This window comes from Dendrobates tinctorius, unplaced genomic scaffold, assembly GCF_039654945.1.
Source record: "Dendrobates tinctorius isolate UK_male_01 unplaced genomic scaffold, ASM3965494v1 ptg000015l, whole genome shotgun sequence".
Classification (NCBI taxonomy): domain Eukaryota; kingdom Metazoa; phylum Chordata; class Amphibia; order Anura; family Dendrobatidae; genus Dendrobates; species Dendrobates tinctorius.
Window position 1 is genome coordinate 6,689,840 of NW_027361683.1, and position 21,738 is coordinate 6,711,577.

General features: G+C 47.0%; 1 protein-coding gene across 1 annotated transcript in view; it reads right to left on the reverse strand.

The window, feature by feature from the left end:
- The window catches only part of GNL2 (G protein nucleolar 2), a 123,973-nt gene that overhangs the window by 50,888 nt on the left and 51,347 nt on the right, over positions 1–21,738 (reverse strand). The window contains exons 9-11 of the mRNA XM_073562419.1: positions 17,707–17,835; positions 14,438–14,542; positions 13,233–13,391 (exon numbers count right to left, since the gene is read on the reverse strand). Of these exons, the coding sequence (XP_073418520.1) occupies positions 13,233–13,391; positions 14,438–14,542; positions 17,707–17,835 (393 nt within the window). The remainder of the gene's footprint in view (positions 1–13,232; positions 13,392–14,437; positions 14,543–17,706; positions 17,836–21,738) is intronic.

A 21,738-nucleotide genomic window follows, 5' to 3' on the forward strand; every position in this document is an offset into this window, starting at 1 on the left:
TTCTGACCTGAGGGCAGATATTAGATTGGCTGCGAAACTAGGCGCTTCCTCCGCCATAGTCCGCTGAATGCACGAAGCACAGAGATCTTTTTGCCAGTCTCTTGCTAGGGGAGATTTACATATAGCACAATCCCTATTGTTCTTCTTGCTTCCCGCTTTTCTGGGCCTTTCCTACAGGGTGAAGCATACAATAGAAAAACCCCCTATTAATATACTGCTGACATTCACGAAGATCACTCACCACCCGTAATCAAGGGTACCGGATTTGGAGGCTGCGTCGGAGCACCTGACCCGCGCTCTTTGGACCTTGAGGAGTGCCCCGACCTGCGGCTGGGGCGACTGCTGCTTGAATGGCTTCCATGCTTTCTGCCAGAGGGCTGTGAGGGAGGCAGGGACGCTGAACGTCCCTGCTCGGACTCCATCTTGCACCGCCGATCTACAGCTGTCTTTCTCCTTTTAAATTGCATGCCTCCGCCTGGTGAGCGTCTTCCTCCCCTCCCCCCTGCGACCGCCGGCCCAGCGCTTCAGAAAGCCGTCCGGCGTCGCACCCGGCGCCATTACACCGTCGCCTTCTGCTGACGTCAGCCGACGCACCCAGCATTCCAAGCGCCGCTGACGTCAGCGGCCGGAAGACGCCAGCGTCTCTCCCCTACCACGGGGATCGAGATGCGGCGTGCGCGAGGGGAGGGCGGCGCGGTGGGGGCTTCCCGGAGCCACCGGGATCCCATCCACGCCCGCACGAACCCGGAGCCCCAGGGACCCCGGGGACTGCGCTTCCAGGACCCGACGGCCGGCGCTACAAGTATGCTACCTGTTCTTCCCGCGCCGGGACGGGCCTGGGTCTTTATCTTTCTCTTCGCCCATGACAGGCACCGCCACAGTGGGATTCCTTCCAGGACAGGAACCCAACTGAAGCGGGGGAGAGGTGCCGCCCCTTATGTCTCAGTAGGTTCCTGTCCTGGCGGGGCGGATCCCTCTCTCAGGTGGTGCTGTCATGGGTGAAGGGAAAAGTAGTTTGTTACCATAGTTGACAACTGCTGTCTCCTGTCACTTTTAATCGATGCAGTCGTGTGAGTGGTACTTGAGAAATCATTCTACAACATGGTCATTAAACCCCTGTCTCCGACGCCACTTCTGCTGTGTGCACCACAAACACCTCTTCCATTGTGCCCACTACGGCTCGTGGGAGAACCAGCACCGCTGCTGTGTGCTGGGAAAGCCTCAAACAAACGGTTTACCAGAGTTGCTTGTTTGTTTGCCAATATTATCTCTAGGTTCTCCTGTGGCATGATGTTGTGTAATTTGCCTTTGTAGCGTGGATTGAGGATGCTGGCCAGCCAGTAGTCGTCATCCCTCATCATTTTGGCAATGCGGGGGTCCCTTTTTAGGATCCGCAAGGCATAATCACACATGTGGGCCAGTGTTCCAGGTGTCAATGATGCACTGCCTGCGGTGGGTGGAGGAGCAGTTTCTGGCAAATCCACATCCCTACATGTCACGCACAAACACTGCCCCTGACCTTGGAACGCCAACATTTTCTCTTGCCCCCTGAGAAACATCCTCCTGCCCAAAATAATCATCCTCCTCCTCCTCTTCTTCCTCAAACTCATCCAGGACAGTTCCCTGACCAGACAATGTCTGACTGTCAAGGCTTCCCTCATCCTCCGCTGCAGACGCCTGATCCTTAATGTGCGTCAAACTTTGCATGAGCAGACGCATAAGTCGGATGCTCATGCTTATGATGGCGTTGTCTGCGCTTACCAGCCGTGTGCATTCCTCAAAACACTGAAGGACTTTACAGAGGTCTTTCAGCTTCGACCACTGCACACCCGACAATTCAATGTCTTCCCTCAAACTGCCTGCCCGTGTATCCTCCCACAAATGCAATACAGCCTGCCTCTGTTTGCACAGCCTCTCAACCATGTGCAGTGTGGAGTTCCACCTTGTTTCAACGTCTAGGATGAGGCGGTGCTTGGAGAGGTGGAGCAATCACTGCAGCTTCTGCATACGACTGGAGTGTACGGCCGAGCGACAGATGTGTGAGCACAGTCTTCGCACCTTATGGAGCAGGGATGTTAACTCCGGATAATTATTAAGGAAACACTGCACCACCAGGTTCAAAGTGTGAGCCAGGCAAGGTATGTGTGTGAGTTTTGCACGGGCTATGGCTGCCACAAAATTACAGCCGTTATCACTGACTACCTTTCCAGCCTCAAGATGTAGACTGCCCAGCCATGACTCAGTTTGTCGCTGCAAGTAGTCGGCCAGTACCTCTGCGGTGTGTCTGTTGTTGCCCAAAGACATCATCTTTAACACAGCCTGCTGACGCTTACCACTAGCTGTTTGATAGTGGAACACCTCGTGTGCAACACTGCCAGCTGCGGATGTAGTGCTCGTGCGACTGCGCTCTGTGGACGAGCTTTCACTGATAGACTAGGAGGAGCGAAAGCCTACAGCCAACTGTTTCCTATACCGTGGGCTAGGCAGCACTGTTCCACCGCCGCTGTCCCCAGTGGAGCCTGCATCCACCACATTAACCCAGTGCACAGTGATGGACACGTAACGGCCCTGGCCATGCCTACTGGTCCATGCATCCGTTGTGAGGTGCACCCTTTTCACTCACTGACTGTTTTAGTGCATGGACAATGCGGTCTTTCACATGCCGATGGAGGGCAGGGATGGCTTTTCGAGAAAAGAAGTGATGACTGGGTAGGTCATAGCGTGGGAAAGCGTAGGCCATGAGGTCGCGGAAAGCTTCGCTTTCAACCAAACGATAGGGCATCATCTCTAATGAGATTAGTTTGGCAATGTAGGCGTTCAAACAGTGTGCGCGGATGAGAGGAGGAGTATTTTCTTGTCCTACTCAAAGTGTCTGGTAGGGTGAGCTGGACTGGAGAGCTGCATATGGGGGAAGTAGCGGTGGACCGGATGGAGTGAGAGGGGGTTGGTGATGGTATTGGTGGTGATAGCCTAGATTCAGTGTTGTGTTGCAAAACCATTGCGATTCCCTGAGTGCTTTGGCGTTGCGACGACACCTCCACATTTAGTGCTGGTTGTGTGCTTAATGGTGGCGGTGGTCTTACAGTGTGGGTAGCGATGGAGCGTTGTTGGCTACCTTCAGTCGTAGCAGGTGCACATGTGCTACCTGAGGTTTTGTAGTCCGTCCACGCTTGCAAGTGCATGTTGATTAAATGTCTAAGCATGCAACCGGTATTCAAATTTCTGAGTTGTTTACCTCTTGCTAAAGGTCCTTCCGCACTTCTTACAGGTAACCTTTGCTTCATCAGTAGGATTTTGGACAAATAAGTGCCACACTGCACTCTTCCTACTATGGTAAACATTTTCTGGCCTTGCACGCTGTGCTAAGTTGACCGTCTGGTCAAGCTGTCCTGCAACTCTTAGTTTTTGTTCCAAGTTTTAGGACAGCTATGGGCCTGCTAGATAACCGCTGCTGCGATGTCAATGCCTGCTGCGGATCCTTCTCCATATCTGAACTATTCCCAGCGCCACCCTCCTCCCCCAATGGATGCCAATCCGGGTCCAGAACTGGGTCATCCATCACCTCCTCTTCAAAGTCATCTGCACCTTCCTCTGTGTCACCGTGTAAGGTGGTGTGGTATGGTATGCGGGAAGGGCCACCTGGGTTTCATCAGGGTCAGATTCTGGCTCAATTGACTGCGAGGGCAATGTAGTGCTGTGGGTCAATGTACCAGCAGAATCATCTAGCAGTGGCTGTGCATCAGTGCACTCCATGTAAGATTCATCTTGGACTGGGGAATTCTGGATTTGACTGTATAACCCAGGCATGGTATGTGAAAAGAGCTCCATAGAGTAATCTGAAGTGTAGGATGCCGCATCCGTAACTTTTGGTGGGGGTGAAGGACACAAGGAAAGGGTTTTTTTTTTTATGACCAGAAACCTGCACTGATGACTCCGTGCTTTGAGTTTTCGACCATTCAGAAGAGGAGGCAATAGAGCTGGTGGCTGTTTCGGCAATGTACGCCAAAACCTGTTCCTGATGCTCCGGCTTCAAAAGCGGTTTTCCGACTCCAAGAAAAGGCAACCTTACAGGCCTACTTGGCCCAGAGGATGACGCAGGCTCAACACCTCCTGCCTTAGCTGCTATTGTGCTTTTGCCAGAACCAGCCGATGCACCACCACCATCAGTACCAGCTGCACCCCCCTGCCCACGTCCGTGGACTCTTCCACCATACTTCCTCATGTTTGGGAAAATGTACCAAAAATACCAGCAGAGAGATGGTACTGTATGATGAGCGTCCAGCTGTGTAAAGTGTATTAAACAAATTAAATCAACGTATATATTATGTTGGTCACAGATGCTCTCACAGTATGTATTGGACTGTAATCCAACAAGCAGATATAAGGAACTGTTTGAAAAACAGACAACTCTAAGGTGTAGGTCTTTAAAAACTGAAAAAAAAATCGTCGTTTTTTTTTTTCCCCAGAGTCACACACAGGTAGCTTCTATTTGTCCATGATACCAGCCGGAATACACAGTAGTGTGTGAGGAGCGTACACCGCTGTACGGTGTGTGTATGTAAAATTGTCAAGCTCCGTGTATTTGTATAGGGAGTGACACGCTGTCTCTGTCTAGTTTGGAATGTAATCAAACAGCAGATATACGAAACTGTTTGAAAAGCGGACACAATTCTAAGGTGTAGATCTGGAAAAACGGACAAAATCCTCGGCTTTTTCTTCCAGAGTCACACCCAGATAGCTTCTATTTGTCCGTCATACCAGCCGGTACACGGTAGTGTGTGAGGAGCGTACACCGCTAGACGGTGTGAAAAAATGAACGCTCAGTAACTCACCAGGACAAAATAATAAGAGTTGGAGTGCTTTGAAAAAAGCAGTTTGAACAGCAGTGTGCACACAGCAATGCAGCTAGCAGGTAGCCTTAAAAGGCAGCCTAATCACTACCAGCGCTGCTGCACACAACAAAAATCCTCCCCTTTCACTGCACACTAACTCTAGAGTGAAAAGCGCTATCAGCAGAAGCAGTTTTTTTCTTCTTCCCTGCCTAACGCTCTCCCTGTTCAGAATCAGCAGCAGCACCTCTCCCTATTGTAAGATCGGCAGAAGTAAGATGGCGGTCGGCGTTCACAGCCTTTTATACCCCCTGTGATGCCACACAAAGCCAGCCAATCACTTCAATGCCCTTCTCTAACATGGTGCTGGCCGCTGCGCATGTCATCGCGTTGCCCACAGTGTGTGTCCATCATTGGGTGAGAAAAGGCGCTGAAAGCATTATTTGAAACGCGACTTTGGCGCGCTGATCGGCGACCTAATGGCCGACCTCACGCTGGGGTTGGGTTTCGATCGGCGAAACCCGACTTTGGCGAAAGATTGCAATTTTTGAATCTGACCGACCTGTTTCGCTCAACTCTAGTGGGGTCCAATTTCTCCAGTTACCCTTTGGAAAATAAAAAATTCGGGGCGAAAATATCATTTTTGTGGAAAAACAGGGTTTTTGGGTTGCTTACCGTAAAATCTGTTTCTCGGAGCCTTCATTGGGGGACACAGAGACCATGGGTGTATGCTGCTGCCACTAGGAGGCTCAACGGGTAGACAGTCGCACTCAAAATTGAATGTCACTTGCATCAGAATCATTAAAGGAATTATGATTTTTATTATTTTTTTTCAATAAATCAAGAAAAGCGAAAAAACACCGCAAACAGATCAGATTCCAAACATGAGTATTACACTGTTACGTTTCGACCTATACCTAGGTCTTTCTCAAACCATACTCAATAGGAGTGTCAAGGTATATGGAAAGAGGACAATTTTTCAGAGTCCCAAAGTAAGGGCTGTGGCAAGAGAGCGGCAGGGAACACTGCAGATCCCTGCCGCTCTCTTGCCACAGCCCTTACTTTGGGACTCTGAAAAATTGTCCTCTTTCCATATACCTTGACACTCCTATTGAGTATGGTTTGAGAAAGACCTAGGTATAGGTCGAAACGTAACCGTGTAATACTCATGTTTGGAATCTGATCTCTGTTTGTGGTGTTTTTTCACTTTTCTTGATTTATTGGAAAAAAAATTAATAAAAATCATAATAATTCCTTTAATGACTCTGATGCAAGTGACATTCAATTTTGAGTGCGACTGTCTACCCGTTGACTTTTACCTGTGGTATATCCACGTTCAGTCAGCACCTCCTCCTACAGCACGAGTGCGCGTCTTTATTTTTTCTATTTGCCACTAGGAGGCTGACACTATGCACAAAAAATGTTAGCTCCTCCTCCGCCGTGTACACCCCACCGACCGGCAGGGAATTCCTCAGTTAGTGAGAAAGCAGTAGGAGAAGTAACAGAATAGATTGAAAACAGAACAAACAACTCAACTGTAACCAATCAACCAAAGTAAGAACAGAAGTTGTAGAATATGGGAGGGTGCTGTGTCCCCCAATGAAGGCTCCGAGAAACAGATTTTACGGTAAGCAACCCAAAAATTCTGTTTTCTCGTTCGCCTTATGGGGGGACACAGAGACCATGGGACGTCCCAAAGCAGTCCCTGGGGTGGGAAACAAACTTCCATCAGGCCAGTGGACTCACTACCGCTGCCTGCAGGATCCGTCTACCTAGGCTGGCGTCCGCCGAAGCGTAGGTGTGGACCTTATAGAATTTCACCAACGTGTGAACCGAAGGCCAGGTTGCAGCTTGGCAAAGCTGCAGCGCGGAGGCTCTGTGGCGTACCGAACAGGAAGCACCCACTGCCCGGGTAGAGTGCGCTCTGATCCCCGGATCTGATCCAGCGAGCAATAGTAGCTATGGAAGCCGGGTGACCTTTCCGCGCCCCATCTGGAATGACGAAAAGAGAGTCTGTCTTTCGCAAGGAAGTCGTCCTAGACAGACTCATCGCCCTGACCAGATCCAGCTTGTTCAGGGACCGCTCCCGAGGGGGAGTTGGACTCGGACAGAAGGACGGCAGAACAATATCCTCATTGAGGTGAAAGGAGGACACCACCTTCGGAAGAAAAGAGGGCGGAGGCCGCAGAACTACCTTGTCCTGGTGAAGTACCAAGAAAGGAGAGTGGCAAGAAAGAGCCGCCTATTCTGACACGTGCCGGATGGAAGTGATGGCCACCAGAAAAGCTACCTTCCAAGAAAGGAGAGAAAGGGAAACATCCCTGAGAGGTTCAAAAGGAGAACCTTGCAGAACCTCAAGAACCAGATTAAGATCCCATGGATCCACGAGCGCTCGATACGGAGGAGCCGTGTGAGCCACGCCCAGAAGAAAGGTTTTGACCTGAGGGCGGGAGGCCAACGTCTTCTGAAACAAAATGGACAGCGCCGAAACTTGACCCTTCAAGGAACTGAGAGCAAGCCCCACATCCAGCCCTGCCTGAAGAAACGCCAGAACGGAAGGGAGCGAAAAGCACATGGGCGCGATGTTATTGGCCTCACACCAAGTGAAATAGGCCTTCCAAGTACGGTAGTAAATTTTGGACGATGATGGCTTCCTGGTTCGGATCATGGTATGAATTACTCGACCGGAGAATCCTGCTCGTTTCAAAACCTCGGTCTCAACAGCCACGCCGTTAAATTGAGTGGCCGAGAATTGGGGTGGCAAATCGGGCCTTGAGACAGCAGATCTGCCCTGTCTGGAAGCTTTCAGGGGGCGTCAGCGAGAAGGTTGACGATGTCCGCGAACCAAGACCTTCTGGGCCAATTCGGGGCGATGAGAATGACTGGAATTCCTTCTGCTTTGATCTTCAACAGCTTGGGAAGAAGAGGCAGGGGAGGAAACAGGTAGGGGAGCTCGAACTGCGACCAAGGAATGGCCAGAGCGTCGGCGCCCACTGCGAGAGGATCTCGAGCCCTGGATACAAACTGTGGGACTTTCCTGTTGAGGCGAGAAGCTAGCAGATCTACGTCCGGGGTTCCCCAACGACGGCAGAGCTGAAGAAATACCTTCGGATGTAGGGACCACTCTCCTGCCGCGAGACCCTTGCGGCTGAGAAAATCGGCGGCCCAGTTGTCTATGCCGGGAATGTGTACCGCGGAGATTGTCGGTACCGAAATCTCTGCCCACTGAAGGATCTTGGCCACTTCTGCCAGGGCTGAGACACTCCATGTCCCTCCTTGGCGGTTGACATATGCCACCGCTGTGGCATTGTCTGTCTGAATCCGGACAGGCAGGCCCCTGAGGAGCCTCTCCCAGTGGACGAGAGCCAGATGAATCGCTCGTATCTCTAGGACGTTGATCGGCAGAGCAGATTCCTGAGTCGACCAACGACCCTGAACAGTGTGATGGCGGAACACTGCACCCCAGCCGAGGAGGCTGGCATCCGTTGTTACAATCTGCCAGTGAACGGGAAGAAAAGACCGCCCCAAGAGGATGAGAGGTGACGTCAACCACCAGTTGAGTGACCGCTTGATCCGGCATGAAAGACGAACAGGACGATCCAGGGACAGTCGACCTGTTCCACCTTGACAAAATGGCGTGTTGGAGAGGTCTGGCGTGAAATTGGGCAAAGGTAACTGCCTCTATAGCCGCCACCATCTTTCCCAGGACCCTCATGGTTGTTCGGAGGGACGAAAATCGTGTGGTCTGCAGCGATTGTACATCCTGCCGCAGGAAGAGAATCTTCTCTTGTGGGAGAAAGACCCTTGACCGACGAGTGTCGAACAGGAGGCCCAGAAACACAAGACGTTGAGTAGGAACCAGACAGGACTTTTTCCTGTTGACGATCCACCCGAAATTGGAAAGAGTGTCTAGGACGATCGTCAAACTTAGGCGTGCCTGTTGGAAAGAGGGAGCTTTGATCAGAATATCGTCGAGGTACGGAAAAAGAACGAGACCTCTGATCCTCAACAAGGCCATCAACGCAGCCATGATCTTCGTGAAGACTCTGGGAACGGTGGCAAGACCGAAGGGCAGCGCGACAAACTGGTAATGTTCCTGGCGAACCGCAAAACGCAGGAACTTCTGATGTCCGTAGAATATGGGAACATGTAGATAGGCATCTTGGATGTCTATTGAACACATGAATTCCTGCTCCTCCATGGAAGCGATTACCGAACGAACCGACTCCATCCGGAAGTGGCGAAGACGGACTCTCTTGTTGAGCAGCTTGAGATCCAAGATGGGTCGGACCGCCCTATCTTTTTTCGGCACGACAAATAGGTTTGAATAAAACCCTGTAAACCGCTCCGATTCGGGAACGGGCACAATCACCCCGGAACTGAGGAGAGAGTCGATGGCCGTAAAGAACCCCGGGATCAAAGCTGGATCTTTTGGAGGACGGGATTCGAAGAAACGATCCCGTGGAAGAGAGACGAACTCTATCTTGTATCCCGACGATACAACCTCTCTGACCCAAGCGTCCTCTACTGAGGCCAGCCAGACGTCCTTGAAGAACAGGAGTCGACCTCCCAATTGGAAGGGACCCTCGGGAGTCCGAGGATAGTCATGCTGATGTGGACCGTCCAGATCCGGATCTGGATGGCCTGCCCTGTGAAGAGTGGGAACGCCAGGAGGGAGTGGGTCTGAAGGAAACTTTCTTCCTATCATGGCGTGCCTGCGGTTTTTGTTGGTTGGAGGAGGTCTCCGCCGTATTGAAACGGCGGTAAGCCCGAAAGGGTCGAAACTGACGCCTTAGTGGAGGTCTGCGAGGCTTGGACTGAGGCTTGGACTGAGGCAGGAGAGAACTCGTGCCTCTGGTGGCGTCCTTAATAATCTGGTACAATTGGGATCCAAAAGAGGCGCCCTCCCTGAAAAGGCAGATTAGTAAGAGACTTTTTAGAAGACAGGTCCGCCTGCCAGGCCTTGAGCCAAATTGTACGTCGGATTGCCACAACGTTACTGGACGCCTGAACTGCGCAGGATGCGGCATCCAAAGAAGCAGAAAGCAGATAATCCCCCGCATGGGAAATCTGATTGGCGAGATCGGCCAAGCGATCTGGTTGTGCTTTCTCTAGGATGCCCTGACGAAGATCATCTACCCAAGTAGCTATGGCCTTTGCTGCTCAAGATGAAGCAAAAATTGGGCATACCGCCGTTGAAGCCGCTTCGAAGGCAGACTTCGCTAGGGATTCTATAATCCTATCATTAGAATCCTTTAGAGACGCCATGCCTGAAAGCGGGAGAACCGTGTTAGTAGAAAGTCTGGACACGGGCGGGTCGACCGAGTGGGAGGCAGACCAGTTGTCCGTGAGCTCTTTAGCAAACGGGTACAGAACGCAGAGACGCTTTCCTCTTTGAAAGCGTCTGGTCGGATCTCCTCTTTTCCTGGTAAAAATCTTACCAAACTCTGAATGTAAAGGGAATACCCTGGAGGGTGTTTCCTCCCGACTAAACGAAACCTCCTGATCTGAGGATTTTGCAGGGGGGTCAGCAATGTCGAAGGTCTGATGGATCGCTGCAATGAGGTTCTGTGCAGTAACCCTCATGTTCGCATCCTGGTCCGAATCCAGCTCTAAGATCCCCTCAGATGACCTGTCCGAGAGCGCTTCACCTGACTCGGGAGAGGAGGCCAGGAAGGGAGGCTGCCGAGAAGGACTATGTGGTGACATGGGGCAAGGAGAGGATTCCGGCTGGAGATCCTGCCTGGGTCTTTTGCGACCAACGCTGGCCGACTCAGATGGAACTTCTTGAGACCTGCTGGACCCTGTAGAGGTGTCCAGGGGTAACTTATCCAGAACGGCTACTAGGGACTGAGACACCCTGGTGAGGTCTGCCACTGACTGTGATAGAGACGAGGCCCAGCCGGGCATGGGGGGGTTCACTCTCGCCTGGGGCCCTAGATGGCTCCTGGGCGGCGTCAGGTTGAATAGGATTGCTACAATCCAGGCAGAGGGAAGTGGACTGACCTGAGAGAAGTTTGCGATTGCAAGAAGAGCATGCAAAGAACTTGACTAGAGTGCAGGGGGGAGCCGCAGGGCGGTTACGGTCAAATTTGGAGTTAGTTTAATAAATTGTAGTACTATCATAAAGTACAATACAGTGCCTACAAGTAGTATTCAACCCCCTGCAGATTTAGCAGGTTTGATAAGATGCAAATAAGTTAGAGCCTTCAAACTTCACACAAGAGCAGGATTTATTAACAGATGCATAAATCTTACAAACCAAAAAGTTATGTTGCTCAGTTAAATTTTAATAAATTTTAAACATAAAAGTGTGGGTCAATTATTATTCAACCCCTAGGTTTAATATTTTGTGGAATAACCCTTGTTTGCAATTACAGCTAATAATCGTCTTTTATAAGACCTGATCAGGCTGGCACAGGTCTCTGGAGTTATCTTGGCCTATTCCTCCATGCAGATCTTCTCCAAGTTATCTAGGCTCTTTGGGTGTCTCATGTGGACTTTAATCTTGAGCTCCTTCCACAAGTTTTCAATTGGGTTAAGGTCAGGAGACTGACTAGGCCACTCCAACACCTTGAATTTTTTCCTCTTGAACCAGGCCTTGGTTTTCTTGGCTGTGTGCTTTGGGTCGTTGTCTTGTTGGAAGATGAAATGACGACCCATCTTAAGATCCTTGATGGAGGAGCGGAGGTTCTTGGCCAAAATCTCCAGGCAGGCCGTGCTATCCATCTTCCAATGGATGCGGACCAGATGGCCAGGCCCCTTGGCTGAGAAACAGCCCCACAGCATGATGCTGCCACCACCATGCTTGACTGTAGGGATGGTATTCTTGGGGTAGTATGCAGTGCCATCCAGTCTCCAAACGTCACGTGTGTGGTTGGCACCAAAGATCTCGATCTTGGTCTCATCAGACCAGAGAACCTTGAACCAGTCTGTCTCAGAGTCCTACAAGTGATCATGAGCAAACTGTAGACGAGCTTTGACATGACGCTTTGAAAGTAAAAGGTACCTTACGGGCTCATCTGGAGCGGAGACCATTGCGGTGGAGTACGTTACTTATGGTATTGACTGAAACCAATGTCCCCACTGCCATGAGATCTTCCCGGAGCTCCTTCCTTGTTGTCCTTGGGTTAGCCTTGACTCTTCGGACAAGCCTGGCCTCGGCACGGGAGGAAACTTTCAAAGGCTGTCCAGGCCGTGGAAGGCTAACAGTAGTTCCATAAGCCTTCCACTTCCGGATGATGCTCCCAACAGTGGAGACAGGTAGGCCCAACTCCTTGGAAAGGGTTTTGTACCCCTTGCCAGCCTTGTGACCCTCCACGATCTTGTCTCTGATGGCCTTGGAATGCTCCTTTGTCTTTCCCATGTTGACCATGTATGAGTGCTGTTCACAAGTTTGGGGAGGGTCTTAAATAGTCAGAAAAGGCTGGAAAAAGAGATAATTAATCCAAACATGTGAAGCTCATTGTTCTTTGTGCCTGAAATACTTCTTAATACTTTAGGGGAACCAAACAGAATTCTGGTGGTTTGAGGGGTTGAATAATAAATGACCCTCTGAATAAACTTTTCACAATTTAAAAAAAAAATTAATCAAAGAAATAACATTCTTTTTTGCTGCAGTGCATTTCACACTTCCAGGCTGATCTACAGTCCAAATGTCACAATGCCAAGTTAATTCCGAATGTGTAAACCTGCTAAATCTGCAGGGGGTTGAATACTACTTGTAGGCACTGTATGTCACGAAAAAACAATCTCTGAATCAGCGGGATCCGTTGAAGTGTTCCAGAGCTATAACCACATAAAGTGACAGTGGTCAGATTTCAAACTTAAGGCCTGGTCATTAACCTACCAAGTGGCTTGGTCCTTAAGGGGTTAAATCAGAGTCATGTCGCACAAAATAGTTAATAAATAACACTTCCCACATGTCTACTTAACATCAGGACAATATTGGAAGCAATTTTTTTTTTTTGTTAGAACGTTATAAGGGTTAGAAGTTGACCAGCGATTTCTCATTTTTCCGACAAAATTAACAGAACCATTTTTTTTTTTTTTTTTTTTTTTTAGAGACCACCTCACATTTGAAGTGAGTTTGGGGGTGGGGGGGGTCGATATGACAGAAAATACCCATAAATGACACCATTCTAAAAACTGCACTCCTCAAGGTGCACAAAACCACATTCAAGAAGTTTATTAACCCTTCAGGTGCTTCACAAGAACTAAAGCAATGTGGAAGGAAAAAATGAAAAATGTACTTTGGAAAAAAAAAGTTAAAAGGCCGTAAATCTTCTGCAGTGTGCAACTAATAGCAGCAAGCTTTAAAACTGCATGAGTGAAACAAATTACAGCACTTGAGAGACTTCAATTCTATTAAAAACACACAAAGAAAAAGACAGGCTCACTGACCTTTAACAACTTTCCTGTTTTATAGGCAAGTTTTTCCAGAAAATCTTCAGCATTTTCCCAGGAATCTAGCTTATAGGTCTTGCTTATGTACTCTGGTTTTGCCCGTTCAAGGACAGCGGCAATGTGATCTTCTGGGCTTTTAATCTTTTCTACTTGTACCTAATAAAGTAAAAAAAGGTAATCAATATCAAAGTTGTTTTGTAACCTATCAGTTGAATAGGAGTTGAACCCTAATTGTTGGCAAAGGCCTCTACAAGGAACTGTGCTAGTCCATGCCAAACACAGGTTTCATATACGGGAACTACAAGGTGATGTTAATTTCCAGTTGTAGGGATGGGTAAAGGGTCACCAACAGTCTTCCATCAGCAAAAAAAACAGACCACTCTGGATTTTTACCTTCGAGAACTTACCATTTGTCCCATAAGATCAGCCAAGTGATGATTTGTTCATATCACATTTGGGAACTATGCCATGAAGAAAATACTAATTGTATCCAGAAGGTCTCCTATCGCGAAGCTAGGGTGACGCAACAACCTCAAGCGAGACCCGCAAACGCGAGTGCCAACACCTCTGCCACAGTACCGACACGGGAGGGAAGTTTAATCTTTTTTTATTTTAACGAGGCAAAACATTGTAAATGAGAAGAAGCTGTCCAAGTTGTGGACAAACCTTTTAAAGGGGTTAATACAATTATCACTCCATTATATTTACAAACAAGAATTAAGAAAAGCCCAATATGTGAGATTTAGGTACAGGAGTAGGTAAAAACAGGTTAGTAAACTCAGGAGAAAAGAGGGGGAAGCCAGCACTGCTTAAGGTTAGAACGCAAAAATTGGAGTGCATATGCACATAATGTCTAGCTGTATTCAAAAATGAGATATTTAGCAAAAAAAATTGATCAATTCAATTGAGCCACCCCGCCGCGCCAAGGCAATCTCACCCATATGAGATTGCCTTGGCGCGGCAGGGTGGCTCAATTGAATTGATCAATTTTTTTTGCTAAATATCTCATTTTTGAATACAGCTAGACATTATGTGCATATGCACTCCAATTTATGCGTTCTAACCTTAAGCAGTGCTGGCTTCCCCCCCCTATTTTCTTAAACTCAGGAGACCCTCACTGGCCGCAGCTGTCATGTCCACAGCTTCCTTGACAGGCCTTAAGTCAAATCTATCCATGTCATATCATTTTGGTCCATACTCACCACTCCTTTCAAAACAATGTCTGTTTCCGAATCTCCAGATGGATAAACCACGCCCGGGCAGTCAATGAGAAATATGCGACGCATAAGTGTAATATACTGCCAAACCTAATAGGGGGAAAGAAAGAACAAACTGTAATGATTTCCATTAATGTCAGGACAGCATTTGCTAAATACTTGCATTGTATGAATAATGATCAGCTCTAGACTCTACCGATTCAGCCTCTTCATCCATAGGACTACTTTCACTATGTTTTGCCGTGTCTGCTTACTGCTTGTGGTGGGAAACCTCTAGGGGCACACATTATAAGTACCATTTGGGCCAAAAGATGTGAGGAATCTGTTTTGCCTTATGAATTAGGGCAGCAGATTACGCCATTAAATATCAATAAAATATTAGATAGTGGATTCTCTTGCAGCACATACCGGACGAACGCTGCAAATAGGGTAAAACGATCCTTGCAATCAAATCACAGTCTTGGAGCTGAGTGAAGGCCATCCTATACAGACTAATGCCGGGCAAAGCTGCTGAAATCGACCAGTTTGGCTGATGGTCACATGCATTTGTTTTCGGTCTGACAATCTTTTTGTTCTCCCTCGGCTAAGCTGCTGCCAGACATGTCATTCAGAGACAGCACAGGAGCAGATAGCCAAGTGAGCGCCCATGCACAAGGAGCCAGCTGGGTTGGCCGCCGGCTGATCGTTCAGCCGAACCAACTTTTTGCTGACAGCCATCTAATGTGTATGATGAACTTAAAGCAACACTCCTCCGGCAGATTTTTTTTTTTTTTACTACACTGCAGGTGTGGCGTTTAAATTTCCCCTGCCCGATACTGAACAACCGCCACCTTCACAGTTTTCCAGCGTCCCTCCCATCAGTCTCCGGTGAAAAGTGACCTGCTGCTCCCTCCAGTGTTTCATAGAGTGGTGCAGAGGTCACTTTTCAATACAAATCTAAAGAAGCTTCGTTCTGGCTCTCATGAACTGGCATCGAGAGCTTGTGAAGTAGATTCTGACTTCCATCCAGTCAGAAGCTGTGTCACAAGATGGCTCTGCAGGACTGGAGCAGTGCCGAAATATGGCGAAAGCCAGAGGGCGAGAATAAGGCCGGGGCAGGGCACTTACATTTAAAGCGCCACTCCAGTGGTGAAATAAGAAATGGAGTGTTGCTCTAAGACCGTGAAGGACACGGTTTAGCAATGTAGTAGCTACTCAGTAAAGGGCCTGCTAACTAGTGATGAGCAACAGTGCTCAGATAAGGTGTTCGACAGCCGCAACATGTGCAAGGATTATTAAACAAACAGGCAATCCCTGCATGTGTTGTCGCTGTAAAACAGCCGCGAGACATGCAGCTGCGGGGCATGCCGAAGACACTCGGTTAGCACCCGAGCATGCTCAAATAACTTTTTCCAAGCTCGTTTGCTCATCACTACCTGCTACGCTTTACGCCTCTTTCACACTTCAGTTTTTTGTGTCAGTTAAAATCCGCCAAAAAGGTGGAAAAGCGGATCCGTTCCTAACTGATGTGAACGGATGCCACAGGATCCGTTTTTTTGACGGATCCGCCGAATGAAGAATTTTAAAGGAGAGAGAGAGAGAGAGAGAGAGAGAGAGAGAGAGAGAGGAGAGAGAGAGAAAGAGAGAGAAAGAGAGAGAAAGAGAGAAAGAGAAAGAGAGAAAGAGAGAGAGAGAGAGAGAGAGAAAGAAAGAAAGAATTTTTCTTCGTCCGCCAGAATGGATTTCAGGGTTAAATTTCCGCCTGACTTCATTTCTCCATTGCAAAATGCGGATCCTACAAAAAAAAAAAAAAAAAAAAAATGTTGCAGGGTCTGTCCAGGCATGCCGGCGGACAAAAAAAAAAAAATTGGCGGATCCACAAAAAAAACGGATCCAACGGATGGCCATCCGTCAAGATCCGCCGGTAATGCAACTCAATGGGGAAAAAAATGGATCCGCCAAAAAAAATGGCGGATCCGTTTTTTTCAAAAACTGGCGGATTTTGACTGATGGTCAAAAACGGAAGTGTGAAATAGGCCTTATTCACATGTTGGTGTTAGTCATCCATGAACGGTCAAGTCTTTTTCCTCTCCATTGATGCATCAAATAAATTGGGAGGTTACACATCAGTTTGATAATCCAGAAGAAGAAATTAGACTTGTTCTACATTTAAAAATATGGAAAAAAAAAAAGGAGAAGTTTCAGATTACTATTTTTTACATAAGCCTTTTATGAATGACCTCAGGAGGTCAGAAAGTACTGTAAACCTAAAATATATCAACTTCGTTTTGCAAGAGGAAAAGTTGAGACATTTCGCAAAGGGCAAATGGTCTGTTAGCTAATGCTAACATTAGGAATACAGTCAATGTCTAGATCTGATGTGGCAGATTATTATTTTTAGAGCACTATTGATTCTTTGGTGCTGTACATGAGAAGGGTTTTACATACAAAAATAATTAGAAAGCACAAAGTAACAATGACAGACCGGTACAGAGGGTAGAATACTCAGTCATCGTGGCTTTACAGTCTACAGGAAAATGGGGATGGAGACCGGAAACTTATCCAGGGCTTCTACAGCTTGTGTGAATAGTACAGTAGTGATCCGAAATAAATAGTTAAGCCCACCATTGGCTAGACATTTTGCATGGAAGCCTTGCTAGCCCAGACTTTACATACAGGCCATCATTTCTCAATGCAAATTGCTCAAATCCCTCCTTTGTATCCACAGAAGAAAACAGGAGAAGCATTTAGAAAGTGTCTGTGTCTGCCAGTAAATTTCTGATCCGCCAAGTTCCATTAGGGGCCCGTCTCCCCATTATGTTCCATTTTGTATGTTTTGGCAATGCTTACAAATAATGTGCTAGGCTGGAATCAGACATGCAGTTTTGATGTTGTTCTTTAAGCCTGAAGTGGATCCAGAAAGAAGGGTAAATAATTCTCTCTTTTGTACTCAATCCTTTGTTGGTCTCCAACAAATGTATCGAGAACGGCATGTGTTTCCAGCCGAAAGGAGGCAGGTCTGGGCAACGTCCTTGTGTGAAAGAACCACTTAAAAAGACAAAATCGTGGGGGGGTCTCCATCAGAGAAGACCCCGGTAAGCAACAAGCAAGGGACACTCCGGCACTGAATCAATTTGTAATGTTGTAAAAGGGGTTTAGAATAAAGAATCCTCTTAATTTCTAAAAGGACCAAACTATCCACACTTATTATACCATACAGGCATTTAATATACAAGCAAAATGGTGGAAAACAAAAAAGCCACATTTACTCTTACCTTTGTTTCACCAGCTAACGGAGCAACGTTACAGACTTTCTTGGAGCGCAGAGTATTAATCACAGAGCTCTTGCCTACGTTTGGATAACCGATGAATCCCACACTAATTTGTTTCTTGTCAGTGTGAAGCTGTTAAAGAAAAGTCAAGTATACTTATGTCTAAGGTTTCTTGAGAAGAGGAGAGGAAATACCATATTTATAGCTGAGAAACTCCAATGTGAATCCTTACACTATGGCAAGTCTTTGATATGTCAATACTCTCTAGTAGCCAATACTGTACCATTGTGCAGAATGGATGCGCTTTACCAGGCTCTGGTGTGAATCACAAATCGAGAAAAATGACTCCTATAGATGGTGTCTGCCTGTAGCTAGTCACACATTGGTGCAGAATTGGAGTCTGAATCTTTTTGACTAATACACTACAGAACAAATTCATCAATGCTTTGATGATGGGTAGCAAGTAAAAAGATTTGCAGGTTCCGAAGTCTAGTAGCCATATCAGCAATCAGTGGCATCTAACCAGAGCGCTGCGCTGCGATCCTCCTCCTACCTACCTGCATCTCCAGATTAGTAACCCAGAGACTTGAGAATCTTTTTTGCTAGTCTCTAGTTCTATTCAGTAGCATGGTACTTGAAACTGGAATAAAACTTGCATATAAGAAGCAGAATAGTGATGCGCAAACAGGCTCGCATGCTAACTGAATGACTATATCAATACAAAAAATGGTGGGGGGAACAAGAGGCGCAATAGTGCCCTATCACTAGTGACACTTGAAGTATGAGCGGTATAATACAGTTCCACTCACCTATTCCAGTTGTGTAACCCACAACTGGCTTGAGAGCATATCACAGAATCAGCTGCTGCAGGACCTCCACCAACCACTCACACGTGGAAAAACCTTCAGAAAGTTGTGGGAAGCGGGGTGTGTTGCAGTCCGCGCTGCCGAGATTCACAAATCACCTGGGATACAAGATGTTGTAGCAGTGTACTCCTTTATTTCCTCCTACGCGTTTCGGCGCCCTTCCTGGCACCTTCCTCAGGGATATTCAATTCATATCCCAGGTGATTTGTGAATCTCGGCAGCGCGGACTGCAACACACCCTGCTTCCCACAACTTTCTGAAACTGAATGACTATGGCGTGCTGGAAAAACATGGCAATCCCTGCATGTGTTGGAGCTGTCTAACAGCCGTGGAGACTCGAACACATTATTCGAGCACACCAAAGTCACTCGGTAAGCACATGAGCGTGCTCGGACAACACTTTAAGAGAGCACGCTAGTTCATCACTACAAGAGACATTTTCAAATTCACTTGTGGTGCAGATTTTTAAACACCCACCACGTCAGAAACCAGGGGAAGAGTCTTGAGGAGATCATTTGCATATTCCCAGTGCCTTCTGGGATAAGTAAAGAGTCTCATCGAGCTCAACGATCACTGGGTTTTGGCCGTTGCAGCTGAAAAGAGGAAATCGGAGAAACCTGTCGGCGCGCGAATTTTGGCTCATCTTTCATCTTTTTAAGAAATCTCAAGATGGAAGAGGCCAGGAGCCATTTGGTGAGCTGCATTTCTTGCTACATGTTCACAGATTTACCAGTGGAAAAGCCAAACTTCACATGCCACAAATGCAAGCTTGTGACCCTGTTGGAGGAAAAGTTGCAAAATCTCGAAGAGAGGTTAGCTACGTTGAAGATCATTAAGGAAGGTGAAGAGTTCTTGGACAGAGCAGAATTATCTCTTCATGTTACAGAAAGAGAAGAAATTCGAAGTGCACCTGAAGAAACAGAGGAATGGAGACATGTGACCCAGAGAAGCAGGAGGATCAGGAGGCAGTCAGCACCCATACTGCTCAGAAACCAGTACCAGGCTCTCACGCAGGAAAACGATGAAGAAATACATCAGGATAAGACTTTGCCAACAAACAGCAACCTTGTACGCCTTCAGAGTCCTCCTGGATGGAGAAAGAAAAATGTTGTGAAGAAGAAACGGAGAGTGGTGGTCATGGGGGATTCCCTGTTGAGAGGAACAGAGGCCGCTATCTGCAGACCGGATATAACTTCAAGAGAAATGTGCTGTCTTCCAGGTGCAAAAATTAAAGATGTGTCTGACAGGATATCAGGACTCTTCAGACCTACAGATGACTACCCATTCCTGCTACTACATGTGGGGACAAATGACACCGCAAGAAACGACCTGGAAACCATCTGCAGAGACTTTGAAGACTTAGGCAAGAAAGTGAAAGAACTGGGAGCGCAGGTGGTCTTCTCTTCCATCCTCCCAGTGGATGGCCATGGAACAAGGAGGTGGAATAAGATTCTGCAGGTGAACAACTGGCTACGTCGATGGTGCCGTCAGCAACGATTTGGATTTCTGGATCACGGAGTGAACTACTTATACGATGGACTACTTGCTAGAGATGGGGTGCACCTTACGAAGACTGGAAAGCAGGTATTTGGAAGTCGCCTTGCTACACTTGTAAGGAGAGCTTTAAACTAGAACAACATGGGAAGGGAAGCAAAAGACCAGAAAAAGCCATACACCTGACAAATGCTACTGAGAACTCTGCTATTAGAAGTGGAAAGGAAGAACAAAGACGAAAGAATCTAATTTAAAAAAATATTGGAGAAAGAGAAACCAATCACAAACTAAAATGTTTCTATACTAATGCACAAAGCATGGGCAACAAACAAGGAGAATTGGAACTACTAACACAGGAAAAGAAATATGATGTCATTGGAATCACTGAAACTTGGTGGGACGATGCACATGATTGGAATACAAGACTAGAAGGATACAACTTATTTGCAAGAAACAGACTTGATAAACGAGGAGGGGGTGTCGCATTGTATGTTAGAAATGCGTATATCTGCACAGAGATTGAAGCTTCAGAGACTGGGAGTTCTGTGGAAACTGTTTGGGTAAGAATACAAGGACAGAACAATGGAAAGGACACCATTGTAGGCATTTACTACAGGCCGCCTGTGCAAGCTGAAGATATGGATGAACTCTTTATGCATCAAATGGCCAAGTTCTCCAAAAAATTTGACATAGTTGTCATGGGAGATTTCAACTATCCAGACATTTGTTGGGAATCTCTCTCAGGCAAAACTAACAGGTCAAGGAAATTCTTATCCTCTCTTGCTGACAACTTTATCTTCCAAAAGGTAAAGGAGAAAACAAGGGGAACTGCTACCCTGGATCTAATCCTTATAAACAGGGAGGAAATGGTTGAGGAGGTAAAAGTGGCTGGGACCCTAGGAGGTAGCGACCATGCTATTTTAGAATTTTGGATAACTAGAGGCGGAAGACCTGTGAAGACTCAGACGTCAAGGTTAGATTTCAGAAAGGCAGATTTTAAGGGATTCAGAAAGAGAATTGGAGGGATCCAATGGCTGGATATCCTTAAAGACAAAAATGTCCAGGAAGGATGGGAAATCTTGAAAAATGAAATTCTCAAAGCACAGTTGTTAACAATTCCGAAAAGAGGGAAGAATAGGAAGCATTTAAGGAAACCAGGATGGATGAACACAGAACTTAAGCACATGCTAAAAAGGAAGCAAAAAATGTTTATAAAATGGAAAGGAGGAGGCATATCTAAAGAAGAATATAATGCTGTCTGCAGAACCTGCAGGGCACAAATCAGATTAGCTAAAGCTGAAAATGAATTGAGGCTTGCAAGAGATGTCAAAAGCAATAATAAAGGATTTTGGGGATATGTCAAAAGTAAAAGAAAAGTCAAAGATGCTATAGGATTTTTACAGGATGAAAATGATGAAATGGTAAGACAGGATGTTGAGAAGGCTGAACTTTTAAATTCCTATTTTGCATCTGTTTTCTCTCAGAAAGGAAATGTAACAAACTGTTACTCACTGTCCTATTAAGGGAATAGAAGAATCCAGGATATCTATAAACAGAAAGATAGTGAGGAAACACTTAGCTAACCTAAATGTATTCAAGTCTCCAGGTCCAGATGAATTACACCCCAGAGTACTGAAGGAGATAGCAGAAGAAATTTTTGAACCCCTCTCCATAA